This window comes from Engraulis encrasicolus, chromosome 17 (genome assembly GCF_034702125.1).
Source record: "Engraulis encrasicolus isolate BLACKSEA-1 chromosome 17, IST_EnEncr_1.0, whole genome shotgun sequence".
NCBI lineage: Eukaryota > Metazoa > Chordata > Actinopteri > Clupeiformes > Engraulidae > Engraulis > Engraulis encrasicolus.
In genome coordinates, this window is record NC_085873.1 from 25,648,070 (window position 1) to 25,661,986 (window position 13,917).

The 13,917-nt window shown below is 42.9% G+C and overlaps 1 protein-coding gene across 1 annotated transcript in view; it reads left to right on the forward strand.

Moving 5' to 3' along the window:
* Positions 1–13,917, forward strand: part of zc3h7bb (zinc finger CCCH-type containing 7Bb) — a 33,571-nt gene that overhangs the window by 12,206 nt on the left and 7,448 nt on the right. Inside the window, exons 13-18 of the mRNA XM_063222060.1 lie at positions 1,526–1,687; positions 3,461–3,666; positions 5,307–5,407; positions 7,550–7,731; positions 10,163–10,239; positions 10,970–11,223. Of these exons, the coding sequence (XP_063078130.1) occupies positions 1,526–1,687; positions 3,461–3,666; positions 5,307–5,407; positions 7,550–7,731; positions 10,163–10,239; positions 10,970–11,223 (982 nt within the window). The remainder of the gene's footprint in view (positions 1–1,525; positions 1,688–3,460; positions 3,667–5,306; positions 5,408–7,549; positions 7,732–10,162; positions 10,240–10,969; positions 11,224–13,917) is intronic.

A 13,917-nucleotide genomic window follows, 5' to 3' on the forward strand; every position in this document is an offset into this window, starting at 1 on the left:
CGCAGACACACACGCAGACACAACTACACGCAGACACAACTACACGCAGACACAACTACACGCAGACACAACTACACAGACAGACAGACAGACACACATACACAGACAGACAGACAGACAGACAGACAGACAGACAGACAGACAGACAGACAGACAGACAGACAGACAGACAGACAGACAGACAGACAGACAGACAGACAGACAGACAGACAGACGCACGCACGCACGTACGCACGTAACTACACTTGCTTAAAACGTGCCTGTTTTGTGCTGTGAGTTCAGACAGGCCTGCCTTGCTGCTACAGCGGAATAGGTAATAGGTAACCACAACACAATACCCTGCGGTTGCTAGGAACATCGTGCCCTCTTTTGAGGAGATGTTTGAGTCTTATGTGAATAATTAACATTCAAAGTGAATACGAAGAATGCTTTGATGCTCATTTCTTTGATCTTTACCCGTAGTAGCATAAGCCAGTAGAAAAAAAGTATTGGGTTTAAATAAATATTGACTTTAACTCAATTTCAAGCTTAAATCCTTTGGTCAAAGTTGAATAAAAGGCGATTGTTAAATCCAGGATAGGTGATATCTTATTTGATGTGAAGCTGAGTTTGTTTTTAGTTTAAACGTTAAAATCATGCAGGTTGATCTAGACAAAAGCTGTGGAATCGCATAGGCATGTTGCTTGTATTTAGTAAAAGCATTTTCATTTTACATTATGGTGCCTCCAAAATATTTTTCATTTTTTTATGATGGTAAATACCTCACCAGCGAACATCACACCCACAATAGAGCACAAAGGCAGACAAAATGACAAAACAAATTTAAAGGGACACTGTGTGAGATTTTTAGTTGTTTATTTCCAGAATTCATGCTGCCCATTCACTAATGTTACCTTTTTCATGAATACTTACCACCACCATCAAATTCTAAGTATTCATTATGACTGGGAAAATTGCACTTTTCATACATGAAAAGGGGGATCATCTCCATGGTCCGCCATTTTGAATTTCCAAAAATAGCCATTTGTAGCTGCAAAAATGACTCTACTTGGACCATACTAGAAAATATTTGTTTATTACTTAGAAAACTTTCATGTAAAGATCAAATTTGGCAATAGGCAGCCCAGTTTCAATGAGCAGCATAGTTGCACGACCCTTTTTGACCATTTCCTGCACAGTGTCCCTTTAATACAAATCGAATCTTAAAAAGGAGTTTGTATGTGTCCCTGATGATCGTGAAAAATGAAGAAATATCCACACACCGCAGAAGTGCCATTGCTGTGATTTATTTTGTGAAAAAACAAGCATTTTTTTGCGTTCCTCTATGTCCTGCACCGGCAACAATTTGTTTTTTTTTAAGGATTTATACGAGTCATAACTTATTATTGAAATCAATTTAATGACTTAATAATAAGCAATAATTTGATTTCAATGCTAAGTTATAACTCATATAGTCATTAAATTGGTTTCAATGGTAAGATGACTCATATATCCACAACCTCTCACTTGCTCCCCTGGCGTTCAGGCCCGCGGGTGATGGACTACAAGTACCAGCCAGAGGCGGCCCACCGCTGCAAGAGGGACGTGCTGCTCTGCCGCCTCAAGAACTCTGATGACCCCACCTGGAAGAGGGTGCGGCCCCGGCCCGCCCGAAACAACTTCCTTGGCGCTTTTGTTCTCTGTAAAGGTAAGCTAAGAAGACTTTTATATCCCTCCTCTGGTAGAAGATTAATCTTAGTAGTAACCTTACCTTACCTTAAAAACAGGGATGTGCAACTTTCCCATTTTTTTTACATTGCCACCATTAGAGGGGCAAAGGACCACAGATTTTACAGCAACTGAGAGAGTTAGATGGACAGTTGGTTGCTTACTGACTGTCAATATTGTTTGGAAGGAATAGGAGTGGAAAATGTGGAAGAGAATACCAGAGGCCATGCTGAGCTTAGATATATGGGTGGGAGACGTGACGCCTTGTTTTTTCGTAACATTGGTTAAAACCCTACAAAACTAATATTTTCCTTTAAAAAACAAATGTCAATGAAAGAAGATGTGGTACATTATTTTTCATATTAGTCTTAGATGAGAAAAAAAAAATTGTTAAGATTTATGTAAAGGTTTATATGTCAAATTTCCTGCGGTGTTACTGTAACATTAATGAAACAATATATAATAATATATATATAAATTAACCAACAACATTTTGAATAATGTATGAAGCATTTGGCATGATTGCATAAATCTTAACTTTAGATTAAGATATGTGAATGTGGAAAAAACTCAAGACAGTAATATTAACTACAAGTTCAATTTCGTAACACAAATTGCGTCCTGTGGGGTGACATGTATGTCAATGTTTGTGAATGGGCAGCTGCAAGGCCAACTACAAGGGTCTTAAAGACTGGCTCCTAACCAGTCAGTACCTCAGTTATTGGAGAGTACTGTGGAAGTTTAAGGTGACTCTTAACCTCTTAATATGTCTTCATATTGCAATCTTTCTGTCACGCAATACTTAGGTTCATTTTATGGTGTCCTGTGGTGTGACTGCTCTTATAGGAGGAAAAAAACGTTTTTTTATTAATGAAAACGCATATTAAGATTAAACATGATATCATTATCAAGTTAGCATGAGCTCAGATGTCAGTCATGTATACAAAAGGATTAAAATGGCCATAATGCAGTGAATTCCCTGTGGTGTGACTCCATTTTCCTGCGGTGTGACATGCCTATGCTATGTGTTGATGCAGGACACATTTTCCCAAAAATGGCAAAAATAAGGTGAAATTCCACAGACCACTGAGTGCTTTATTTTTTTCTATTTTTTTCCAATTTTTATCCATCATTTTTTTCAGGAATTTGATTGCGTTACGCCCTTAAACGTCAACCACCCATATGCTGAGTGACTGATCCTTCAAATTGGGTGTTGGTGTGGTTTTGCTTTGCAATACCGTTTCGCCACTGCTGAGAGATATTGGATCTCTATACAGGATGTAGATATGTAATACGACATGCAATACAATGGACAAGGGGGGAAATTGTTTATTGTTTATTGTTTAAAGTTTATTTGACGGGGACAATGCAGTACACATTATTACAACTCATAAACCATAATTATGTGGCGAGACGAAGACGGCTAGTTACTAGTATCCCTGACTCTTCCCTCTCCTTCCGTCTCCTCCTTCTACTCTCCATCCTTCCATCCCTCTGCTTTCCGTTCCCATCTTCTTTTCTTCTCCTCTCCCAATTCTCCGTCCCTTTCCATCTCTGCTCCTCTTTTCTTCTGTCCTCTCCCTTTTCCATTCTTCCACCCCTTTTCCTCTGTGCTCCCATCTAACTTTTCTCTTTTGCTCTGTCCCTTTTCTCTATTTTTCCATGCGTCTTCTCCTCCGCCCTCTCTCCATTCTCTCTCCATCATCTCTCCATTTTTCCATCCCTCTGATTCCTTCTCTCGTCTGGTCCACAGAGGTGCAGGAGCGTCAGGAGTGCCAGTACGGGGAGAACTGCACCTTCGCCTACTGCCAGGAGGAGATCGACGTGTGGACGCAGGAGCGCAAGGGCGCGCTGAGCCGCGAGCTGCTCTTCGACCCGCTGGGCACCAACGAGCGCCGCGCCCTCAGTGTCACGCGCCTGCTCCAGTTGCACATGGGCATGTTCATGTTCCTCTGTGAGGTGAGACTGCAATAGATTATTATTATAATAGCTGCGCTAGACTTAAACTACATTCACACACGTTGCTGCTAGTTACTAGCTTCTCGCTCGCTGGCCTACTCGCCACTCTCTCATGGAACGTTCGCTAAAGGTTCCCGTGGCTTTAACTGCCAATGCACAGACGAGAAGTACCGAACTCTGCATTCCAATTGGTTACTCGCTTACTCGCCGCGCTCAAACTTAAAATATTTTCACCTCGGGATCCGCCCACATCGCATCGCTTGTACACTACTCGCCTCCTCATCTCGCTGGAACACATAGACATTCTATTGACTGCATTCGCTGAGCGAGTAACTAGCAGCGACGTGTGTGAATGAGGCTATAGGAATGTTCATGTCGCCCAGTGTCGCACGCCTCCGGCAGCTGCACATTGGCATATTGATGTTACTCGGCGAGGTGAGACTGCAATACTGCAGTCGGTACGGTACACATTTGGACCATAAGGCTTTCTCTCAAGATAGAGGAGGTGTTACTGGGCGAATATACCGACCGCGACGTGATTGAACCGACAGAGAAACGCTTCTGTGTAGCAGCAAGCGATACGAGCGATTGAAGCGACTAGAATATGTCCGTTACAAACCCAAAGCCAACATTCAAACATTCCCATTGGCTGTGGTCACTGACCTCTATTCAGTCATTGGCTGTCGCGGCCTGTCGCTGAACCGCGTCATAGCTCATTAGCATAACATAGCCAAGAGTTCAACTACAAACTGTCGCTCTTGGTGTGCAAATCGTCTCTAGTCTCCAGAATAGCTTTTGTCGCGGCCTGTGTATTTGCCCGGTTACGAAGACCGTTGTCTGTATGAATTCAATTTTGACGTGATATATAATATATGTAAAAAATATGTTACTGCATTTTGCCTTTGTATGGCAGAATAGATTTTACTACAATAGTAGTACTAGTCTTGGGCATGTCATGCACTTCCTGCAGCTGCACATTGGCATGTTCATGTGCCTCGGTGAGGTGATACTACAATACTGCCCAACAAAAGGCAATGTGCTGTAACTACGGCAACATTGAAACAGAGAAATATGCCTTCAAAGTTTTGGTATTAGGTTGGATATTGTAGTAACTACAAATTTAACTTCACAATATCCCTAAAATGGTACACATTTGGACCATAAGGCTTTGTCGCAAAATAAAGCTGTTAGATCATTGTGACCATTTTCAGTGCGAAATCAATTTTGACAAGATATGTAGTTACTGCACTTTGGCTTTGTATGGTAGAATAGATATTACTACACTAGCAATACTAGTCTTGGGCATGTTCATGTGCCTCTGTGAGGTGAGACTGCAATAGATACAACTACAGTAGAGCTCGAAAGTGGATGACGTCACTTTACATGTGGTAGATTAGCATCTTTACAGCATCCGATTCCTAAGGAAAAATCCCTGTGGTGAATAACATGGGCAAATTACATTGTAATGCAATGACAAAAAATGTAAGATGGACATTGCCCACTGACATTTGCGAGTCCCCACATTCGTTCCCCATTAATAGTTGGCACAGCAGACATTGCCTTGGTTTTGTGTGTGTGTGTGTTTGTGTGTGTGTGTGACCACTTCTTCTTTTGTCACCCTCCCACCCTCTTGTTTTCAGGAATGTTTTGACAGTAAGCCTCGCATCATTAGCAAGCGGAGTAAAGAGAATCTGGCCGTCTGCTCCAACCTCACTGCCCGACACCCCTTTGACGACAATAAGTGAGTACGCTTTTCTGTCTGCTTCAGAAGAAAAGAGGACCGTTATGCCCCATGCACAGTTAGCAGAAGAAGCAGACTATGGAATGTGTTGCTCAACAAATGAATGGTGTGCAGTGAGTGGAGTTGTGAACTTGCAAACTTGCAATTCACCAGCACTCAGTCTCAGGACACAATTTGCAGTGCAAAGGGATTTTTGTTAGCATAGTGTCCTCCTGTCCAGCCAAAGCAGGGGTGGGGAACCTGTTTCATTTGAGTGGCCATTTCAAACTTTGTAAAGTCCTCCAAGGGCTGTGCTAGCACTAGCAGCAGGGCAGTACTAGCGTCCCCCAACACTTTAGGCCTATATTGAAGGCGGCCACCTTTACAACAGGCCCCACCTTCACTAGGTCCTCTGAAAGTATATCTTAATTGTATTGCAAATGTAATTTCTTGCTTTACAAAATATGTAATATTTTATGTGAAACTGCATAACATTCAAATTAAATCGTGGGCCGAACCACCGACCACGGGCCATGGGTTCCCCACACGTTCCAAAGCCCACCCCAAAGAAATTCAGACGGGTGGGAGACGTTTGCGTTGTTGTGATTGGTGGAACTGGTGGCCAGACAGATGCCAGTGCCTGTTGTGGGGATCTTACAAGCACCAAAGCTACACCAACTCGCCATACTAGGGGTGGGCGATATGGCAAAATGTCATATCTCGATTTTTGTTTTTTTTTACATAAAATCTCAATTCCGATTTTTTACCACTGTCTTCCATCGAAAAAATAAACAACAACAAAAAACAAAAACAGGCATTGTATATACTTTTAACTTACTTACTAATTTGTAATTAGCAATTCATTAAATGTAAACACACACTGACACTCATGAAGTGCACAATGGAAATACAATAATGTAAAGAATAAAAGTGAACACAACACTAAGTAGACATTACTCTGATACTGATAGTAAACATCCTCACTGCAAGACGATCTATACGATTTCTCCACTTTTTCAGAGACGATCTTGTACCCGATTTTACAGGCTCATCTTGCTTACTTACGTAGGCTATGATTCTGTCTTTTGAGCTTGTCTTTGTTCCCGCCTCCCTCTTGTGTTCTGTCCAAAATGCCACTTACCTCTCCTCGTAATGGCTCTCTAATTTAATTTTGGTGACCCATTTAGTCTGAGGACATTGCGTGCTGTCTCCCCTCATCTTTCATTTTCTCACTCTGCCATCTGGGTCCCTTTTTCTTTTTGTTTTCCTTTGCTCTTTGCCAATAGATTTTAATCTGTTCTTTTTCCAGTCCTTTTAAGTATTCCTGTTTGCTTAATTGGTTGTTGTGTTAAATGGGCTGTCTGAGGAAGGCGCAGGTGCGCTGAAACCGTTTCGAAACGTTACGTCATTCACTTTGTGCACCAAAATAAAAGGCCTCTTAAAAAAGTTGCTGAGTGCTCCAATCATCCCTGGGTCTAGTCACTGTGAAGTAGCCCAGTTTGTTTTGAGCTACTTTTTTTGCTTTTAATTGAATACAAAATGACACCGGGGGCGTTGAGGAGCATTAGTTTTTTTTTTAATAGTAAGGCGGGCATTGGAAGGCTTATGATGAGGTCAAGGGGGCGTTTGGAGGGTTAGGGTGAGGTCTAGGGGGCGTCTGTTCAAAAAAGGTTGAGAAACACTGCTGTAGCACATGGTCATGGACCACTGGACTGGGTAGGAAGACCAAAGGTGTGCAGTGTAGAGTGGTGTGCAGTATTGCTTTTTTTAACCCTTCCCTTCCTATTCGTCTCTCCAGGTTGCTGGTGCATGTGGTCTACCTGGCCATACTGGACTTTTTGTAGGCAGGCCGTCAGCCTGATTATCATCGACTTTCAAATCTCTTCGAGACTTGGTCTGACCAAGAGCATAACAATTAGCATTTCCCAAACGGCATTTCCCTAACGCCCTACCTTGGTTTGCTAATGATTGTTTGCTTCCCAACAAAGTGGGAGGAGTACCCGATTTTGTGGGAGCTCAGAAAGTACTTGCATTGTTCTTGACCTGACTGGTAGCAACGCTGAAGCTGTTGCGTCACTGGGAGGGCACGGCCTGGCTAGCAGGCCGTAAGTGTGTAGTTTTGCGTGTAGTTTTGAACCCTTTCCATCCCATGTGTCTTTCCAGGTGCCTGGTGCACGTGGTCCGCTCGGCCAACGTGCGCTACAGCAAGGTGCGGCCGCTGCACCCGCTCTGCCAGTTCGACGTGTGCCGCCACGAGGTGCGCTACGGCTGCCAGCGCGAAGACAGCTGCTCCTTTGCCCACTCCGTCATCGAGCTCAAGTGCTGGGTCCTGCAGCAGGACACGGGTGGGTTAACACACGCACATACATACACACACACGGACACGCACACACACACACACACACACACACACACACACACACACACACACACACACACAAAGGTGTTGGTTAACCTCCTGTACCTAACAGCCTTTACTCATCACTCATATGCACACACACACACACACACACACACACACACACACACACACACACACACACACACACACACACACACACACGCACACGCACGTGGGTTAAACTGCTGTACCTAACCGCCTGTACCCAACACACACACACTCACAGAGTGGGCTTAACCTCCTGTACCTAACAGCTGGGTCCTGCCTACAGCAGGATGCAGGTGGGTTAAACCTGCTAACGACCTACTACCCAAAGCCTCCCAATCTGCACTCGTGCACACATGATCACTGTTTATACACCGCGTTCCACATTATTACGCAAATGACATTTTTTGCCGTTTTCCCAAATAATCAATAGAAATGACAGTCGTCATATTTTTCAAGTCATCAGCCATTAGAGTACAATTTTAAACGTTTTTGAATGAACCTTCCAATGACATCGGTATTTTTTAAAATAATAAAAAACTTAAAATGCCCAAAATGCTCTGTTCCAATTAATTACGCAAAACAGTTTTGTAGTGTTGTAATCCAAATTTCTTTCTTTTTTTCCCATTTACATCAAAACAGTTGGCATTTGGTACCTTCAATACATTTCAATGTTCAAAACTTTGCTATAAGCTGTAACTGGAATGCTGCATTTAATATTGAAGTGATGGAATTGCATGGTAGTTATGGAAGCCCAGATATCCTTGCTGCTTTGATCTCAGCTGTTTTTGTTTGTTTGGTCGGGTGACCCACACTTCACTCTTCAATATACCCGTAGATTTCCATGCCACGTTTAGGTGCTTTGGAGATGATGACATTCTAACTCACCAGACATAACATCCCATTCATTTTCAATGGGGTTTTATGTCTGGTGAGTTAAAATGTCGATACCACCAAAGCACCTAAACGTGGCATGGAAATCTATGGGTATATTGAAGAGTGAAGTGTGGGTCACCAGACCAAACAAACAAAAGCAGTTGAGAGCAAAGCATCAAGGATATCTGGGCTTCCATAACTCCCATGCAATGCCCTGCCATTGACTTCAATGTTAAAGGCAGCATTCCAGTTACTAAGACAAAGAGGTTATCATCAAGTATTGAACATTGAAATGTAATTTAGAAGGTACAAAAATCCAACTGTGTTGATGTAAATGGGAAACAAAGAAAGAAATTTGGATTACAACACTACAAAACTACTTTGCGTAATAATGTGGAACAGAGCATTTTAAGTTTTTTATTACTTAAAAAATACCGTTATCATTGGAAGGTTCATTCAAAAATGTTTTAATTGTACTCTAATGGCGGATGACTTGAAAATTATGACGACTGTCATTTGCATTGATTATTTGGGGAAACAGCGAAAAATGTCAGTTGCATAATAATGTGGAACGTGGTGTAATGCAAGAATTATGTTACATAATCAGAGCTCTAAATGAATCTTTTTAATCACCAGCCAAAATGGCTAGTAGATGTTAATCTTAGTGAGTCACTCAGTGTGTGCTTGACTAAGTGGTTTGTAAGTTTTTCTACCAGCCAAACTGAAATTTCATCAGCATTTGGCCGGTTGGCTGGTGTTAATTTAGAGCCCTGCGCATAATAATATGCATACCTCGGCCCAGCTGTGGATCAACGGCTGGGCACTCGACTGCTATACTGGCGACTCGGGTTTGATTCCGCCCCGCTTTTGCATTTGCGAGCCCTCCCCACTCTCTCCCCGCTAATTTCCTTTTTTTTTTTAAATAATATTTTTTCATACCTCTTAGTGCTCCTTCAAGGATTTTCACCAAGTGTTATAATGTAGAAGTAGACGTACTCTTACAGATGTGATTACAACACGAGTAGTATGATATCACAAAGCTGAAACCATAGAATCAAAGAAAAGGGGGACCTTGCATACATTTTTTTCTTCTTTATTTTTGTGCACAGACGCATTTCGGTGTGTGCCTTCCTCAGTGTGCAACCGAAACGCGTCTGTGCACAAAAATAAAGAAGAAAAAATTGATGCAAGGTGCGCCCCCCTTTTCTTTGATTCTAAGTATTTATTTGGGACAGCACCCTTAAAAGTTATCGAAAAACCTGAGTGAAGCCTGCTACCTACTTGATGTAAAGTTGAAACCATGTAATATCATGCCACTAGTGTTGCAATTACATCTGTAAGAGTACTTCTACTTCTACTTTGTACAACTCTGCCGACAAACCGTACCGTACTCAACATTGCATTACATATGTACATCGCTGTTTATAATGCAATAATTATATTACATAACAATAATATGCATTTCTCTTAGTGTTGCTTGAAGGGTTTTCACTGAGTGTCCATGTATGTACTAGGGATCACCCATGAGGAGATGGTGCAGGAGTCTAAGAGGCATTGGCAGCGGCTGGAGCAGAATGCCCAGCGACAGAAGGTGAGGAGGCTCTCTGAAGTTCATGGTGCCGGGACCATCATTATATCTGGCTCCCTTGGTGCCTCAGGCCCTTGTCAGTTGGTTATTATCATCGGAACAATTACTCAGAAGTTTATTGAGATATTTTACAGAAAAAAATGTGTGGTAGTCTGTCATACAGTTGAAGCACACGAGAATGGGTGCCGAAATGGGACTACACATACTTTAGAAGCAAATCGACTTTAGAATGGCTTCATAACAATGAAATACACATTCTGGAATAGCTCAGTCAAAGCCCTGACAAAAAAAAACATGAAGATCAGACCATGTTTTATGACCAATTTTGACAAAAATGTAAGAAATTGGAAAGGGTGTACAAACTTTTTCCTATGACTGTATATACTATATTCATTTTCATAATCATTTCAGAAAGGTCTGTAGGTCTTCTTTCTTAGCCTTCTCCCTTCATTTTTTTCTCCTTTTTCCTCTAAATCTCTAATCCCCCCCATATCTCTCTTTCTCTCGCTCACTGTCTCCCCACCTTTCCCTGTCCTCTCTGCCCTCCGTCTCCTTGTACCTATCTCCAAATCACCCTGCACACACCCTCTCTCTATTTGCATCTTTGTCTCTTTCTTTTCTTTATTTCTTCCTCTATCTATCCCATTATTGTTCTTTCTCTCTTTCTTTCTCCATTTCTCTCTCCCTATTAACTTATCTCATCCCTCATCCCTCCATCTCTCCATCTCTCCAGCCCCAGCACCACATCCCCCAGCAGCCCAGCAGTAGTGCCAGCAGCGGAGGCCCGGGTGGCATGGGTGGAGGTGGAGGAGGAGACGGCATGATGGGAGGTGGTGGTGGAGGAGGAGGAGGAGGAGGTGGCAGCTGTGCTCGCGGCCGGGGCCTGAACCTGAAGATGAAGTTTGTGTGCGGCCAGTGCTGGAGGGAGGGCCAGGTCAACGAGCCTGACAAGCAGCTCAAGTACTGCACTGCCAAGGCCAAGCACAGGTGAGTGACTCGTCAGTAACAGGAGAATTCCGGCAATCACGGGCGCTGTGGCGCAACGCGCTAAGCCACCCACATTTGGGCTTGCATGCCCTTGGGGACCCCGGTTCAAGTCCGGACGGGGTCATTTCCCAATCCTCCCCCATCTCTCTCTCCCACTCACTTCCTGTCAGCATCTCATACTGTCCTGTCATTAAAGAAATAAAAAAGCCCCTAAAAATGTGTATATATATATATATATATATATAAAGATTTATTTATTTTTCAAGATATTTTTTTGGTCTTTTTGACTGTATTTATGACAGTATAGTGAAAATGGTGACAGGAAGAAGCAAGTGGGGAGAGAGAGACCGGGAAGGACCGGCAAAGGACCCGGGCAGGGAATTGAACCCGGGTCGGCCGCATAAGTCTCTTTTCCATTGGGTTCCGCGTTCCGGTGCGGGCTTTATAAATATTCATGAAACTTGACGGGGGGTTGATGGTGCTGTCTCGCACGCATTTCCATACAACATGACTAGAACTGGGCCGTATGATCAGCTGCTGCAACTAGCCGCGACAACACCGTGTTTTCACGCCATGGTGAATCTAAGCCCTAATCTAAACAATATGACCTATGTAGGACTAAATATAACCAGCGATCTCCTTCTCTTAGACCCATAGACATGTGTTTGGGCTTGTTCGAAAGCTGCGAATCTTAGCTTTTCACAGGTTTTTACGGAACGTTTTTATGTTCTTTCAATCCAAAGTTATATAACTTTAAGCGGCCGCTGTTTCAAGTGAAACAATAGCGCTTTCCAACCTTTTTTTTTACCTCGTCATTTTGTTTTCCAACAGACAGCGATCTCCTTAACCTAGACCTACAGACATGTGTTAGGGCTTGTACAAAAGCTGAGATTCTTAGCTTTTTACAGGTTTTTACGGCACGTGTTTATGTTCTTTAAATCCAAAGTTATTTAACTTTAAGCGGTTGCCACTTCAAGTAAACAATGGCGTTGTTCTCCAGCTGGATAGAGAGGAAATCTTTTTTTGTCATGGCTGTGTTCTTTGTTCCCTCGAATAAACCACGGTTGTCTTTTTCATTCGAAATTTTCATTTTTACATTTAATTTGATAACAGCAAATTCGCCATCCCTCTGCAGGTTCGTATATGAAGATATGTGCAATGAAAAGGGCTACTTTAGTGTGCCCTATTATGGTGGTAAAAAAAACGACTTCTCACAAGGAGGAGGCGTGGAGCTTTGGAAATAGCGTGATTTAAAAATAATAGCCTAATAGGCTAATAATATAACTCCTTGGCCAAGGACAGGAGTTAAAGAACATGATAATTGCTTGAGCAAATTTTCTCTGTCTACTGTAAAAACTGCCGACAGAAAAGCGATGTTGATTTTTAAAGTGCGTGGGTGGAGATAGGTGTTTGCACGCCGGTAAATCCTAACACAGGCAACATGTAGCCTAGTGGAACTCAGCTCCGCACGCCTCGAACCACGTCTTTCGCGATTCTATAATCGCCCCTGTTTGAGCCCTGTTTGAGCTGATGATGGGTGTGTATGGGTGGAGTAAATGCAAAAAGAAAACGAAACCACGCCCCAGCAGTGCGCAGCCCCGTTCTAACAGGGCTAGTCGAAAAGGGACTATAGTGGACCCGTTAGGCCACGGCAGGGCCTCAAAAGCCATTATTTGACAAAGAACTGAGTGCAAGACAAGTCAGAGTCCAAGACAAGTCAAAGTCCATAGGAAATATATGTTGGGGAGATTGTTAGTCAGGTCCAACGTTGTAGGTGTCTGGGATTTCAATGCGAGCACAGTCTGATTGAGTAACCTCAACAGTGATCCTTCTTTATCTTTTTTTTCCTGTAAAATTGGCTCACAGACAGATGTTATGTAATGTGTTACAAAAACAGTTTTGGTTATCAATATGGGTATCTGTATCCCTGCGTACACAATAAACTATGTCCTGATGTGTTGTTGCCGTGTTCACCCTAAGAATAGCACGCTGTCTTACAGCCATGCATTGTTCCCTCCTGCATTTGATGTTTGAGCACAACACATTCCCTTTTGACCTTTTCAGTGTTGTTGGTCTCTTGTGTGTGTGGAGGGGTGGGGGTAGCCCTTGAGCAGCATCAGGGTTAGATTTGGGGTTATTTTTTATTATTGAAGTGATATTGTGTTGTAAAGTGTTTGAAGATGTTTTTGCGGGCTTTCTTGAATTGACAAGCAGCTCAAGTACTCCACTGCCAAGGCCAAGCACAGGTGAGGGACTCGTTAGTAGCAGGTAAATGTTGAAGCGGATATTCGACACTCAAAACCAAGGTTGTAGATGTCATTTTTTTGTGAGAAGCTGGGATTTCAATGCGACCACAGTCTGGGGGGTAGTATTAACTTGAATTGTGATCTGTCTGTCTATTTTCCCTGTGAAATTGGCTCTCCGAGATGTTACAAAACGTGTTACAAAATCAGGTTTGGATATCAAGCTGGGTATCTGTATCCCTGCTTACACAATAAACAATGTCCTGATGGGTTGTTACCGTGTTCACCCCAAGAGTAGCTTGCTCTGTATAGAAATGCATTGTTCCCTCCTGCATTTGATGTCGAAGCACAACACAGTCCCGTGTGACCTCTTCAGGGTGTGGAGGTGTGGGGTTAGCCGGGCCTTGCCCTCCTATTGACACAACACCTTCAGCGTTGCTGCCAGTGGGGC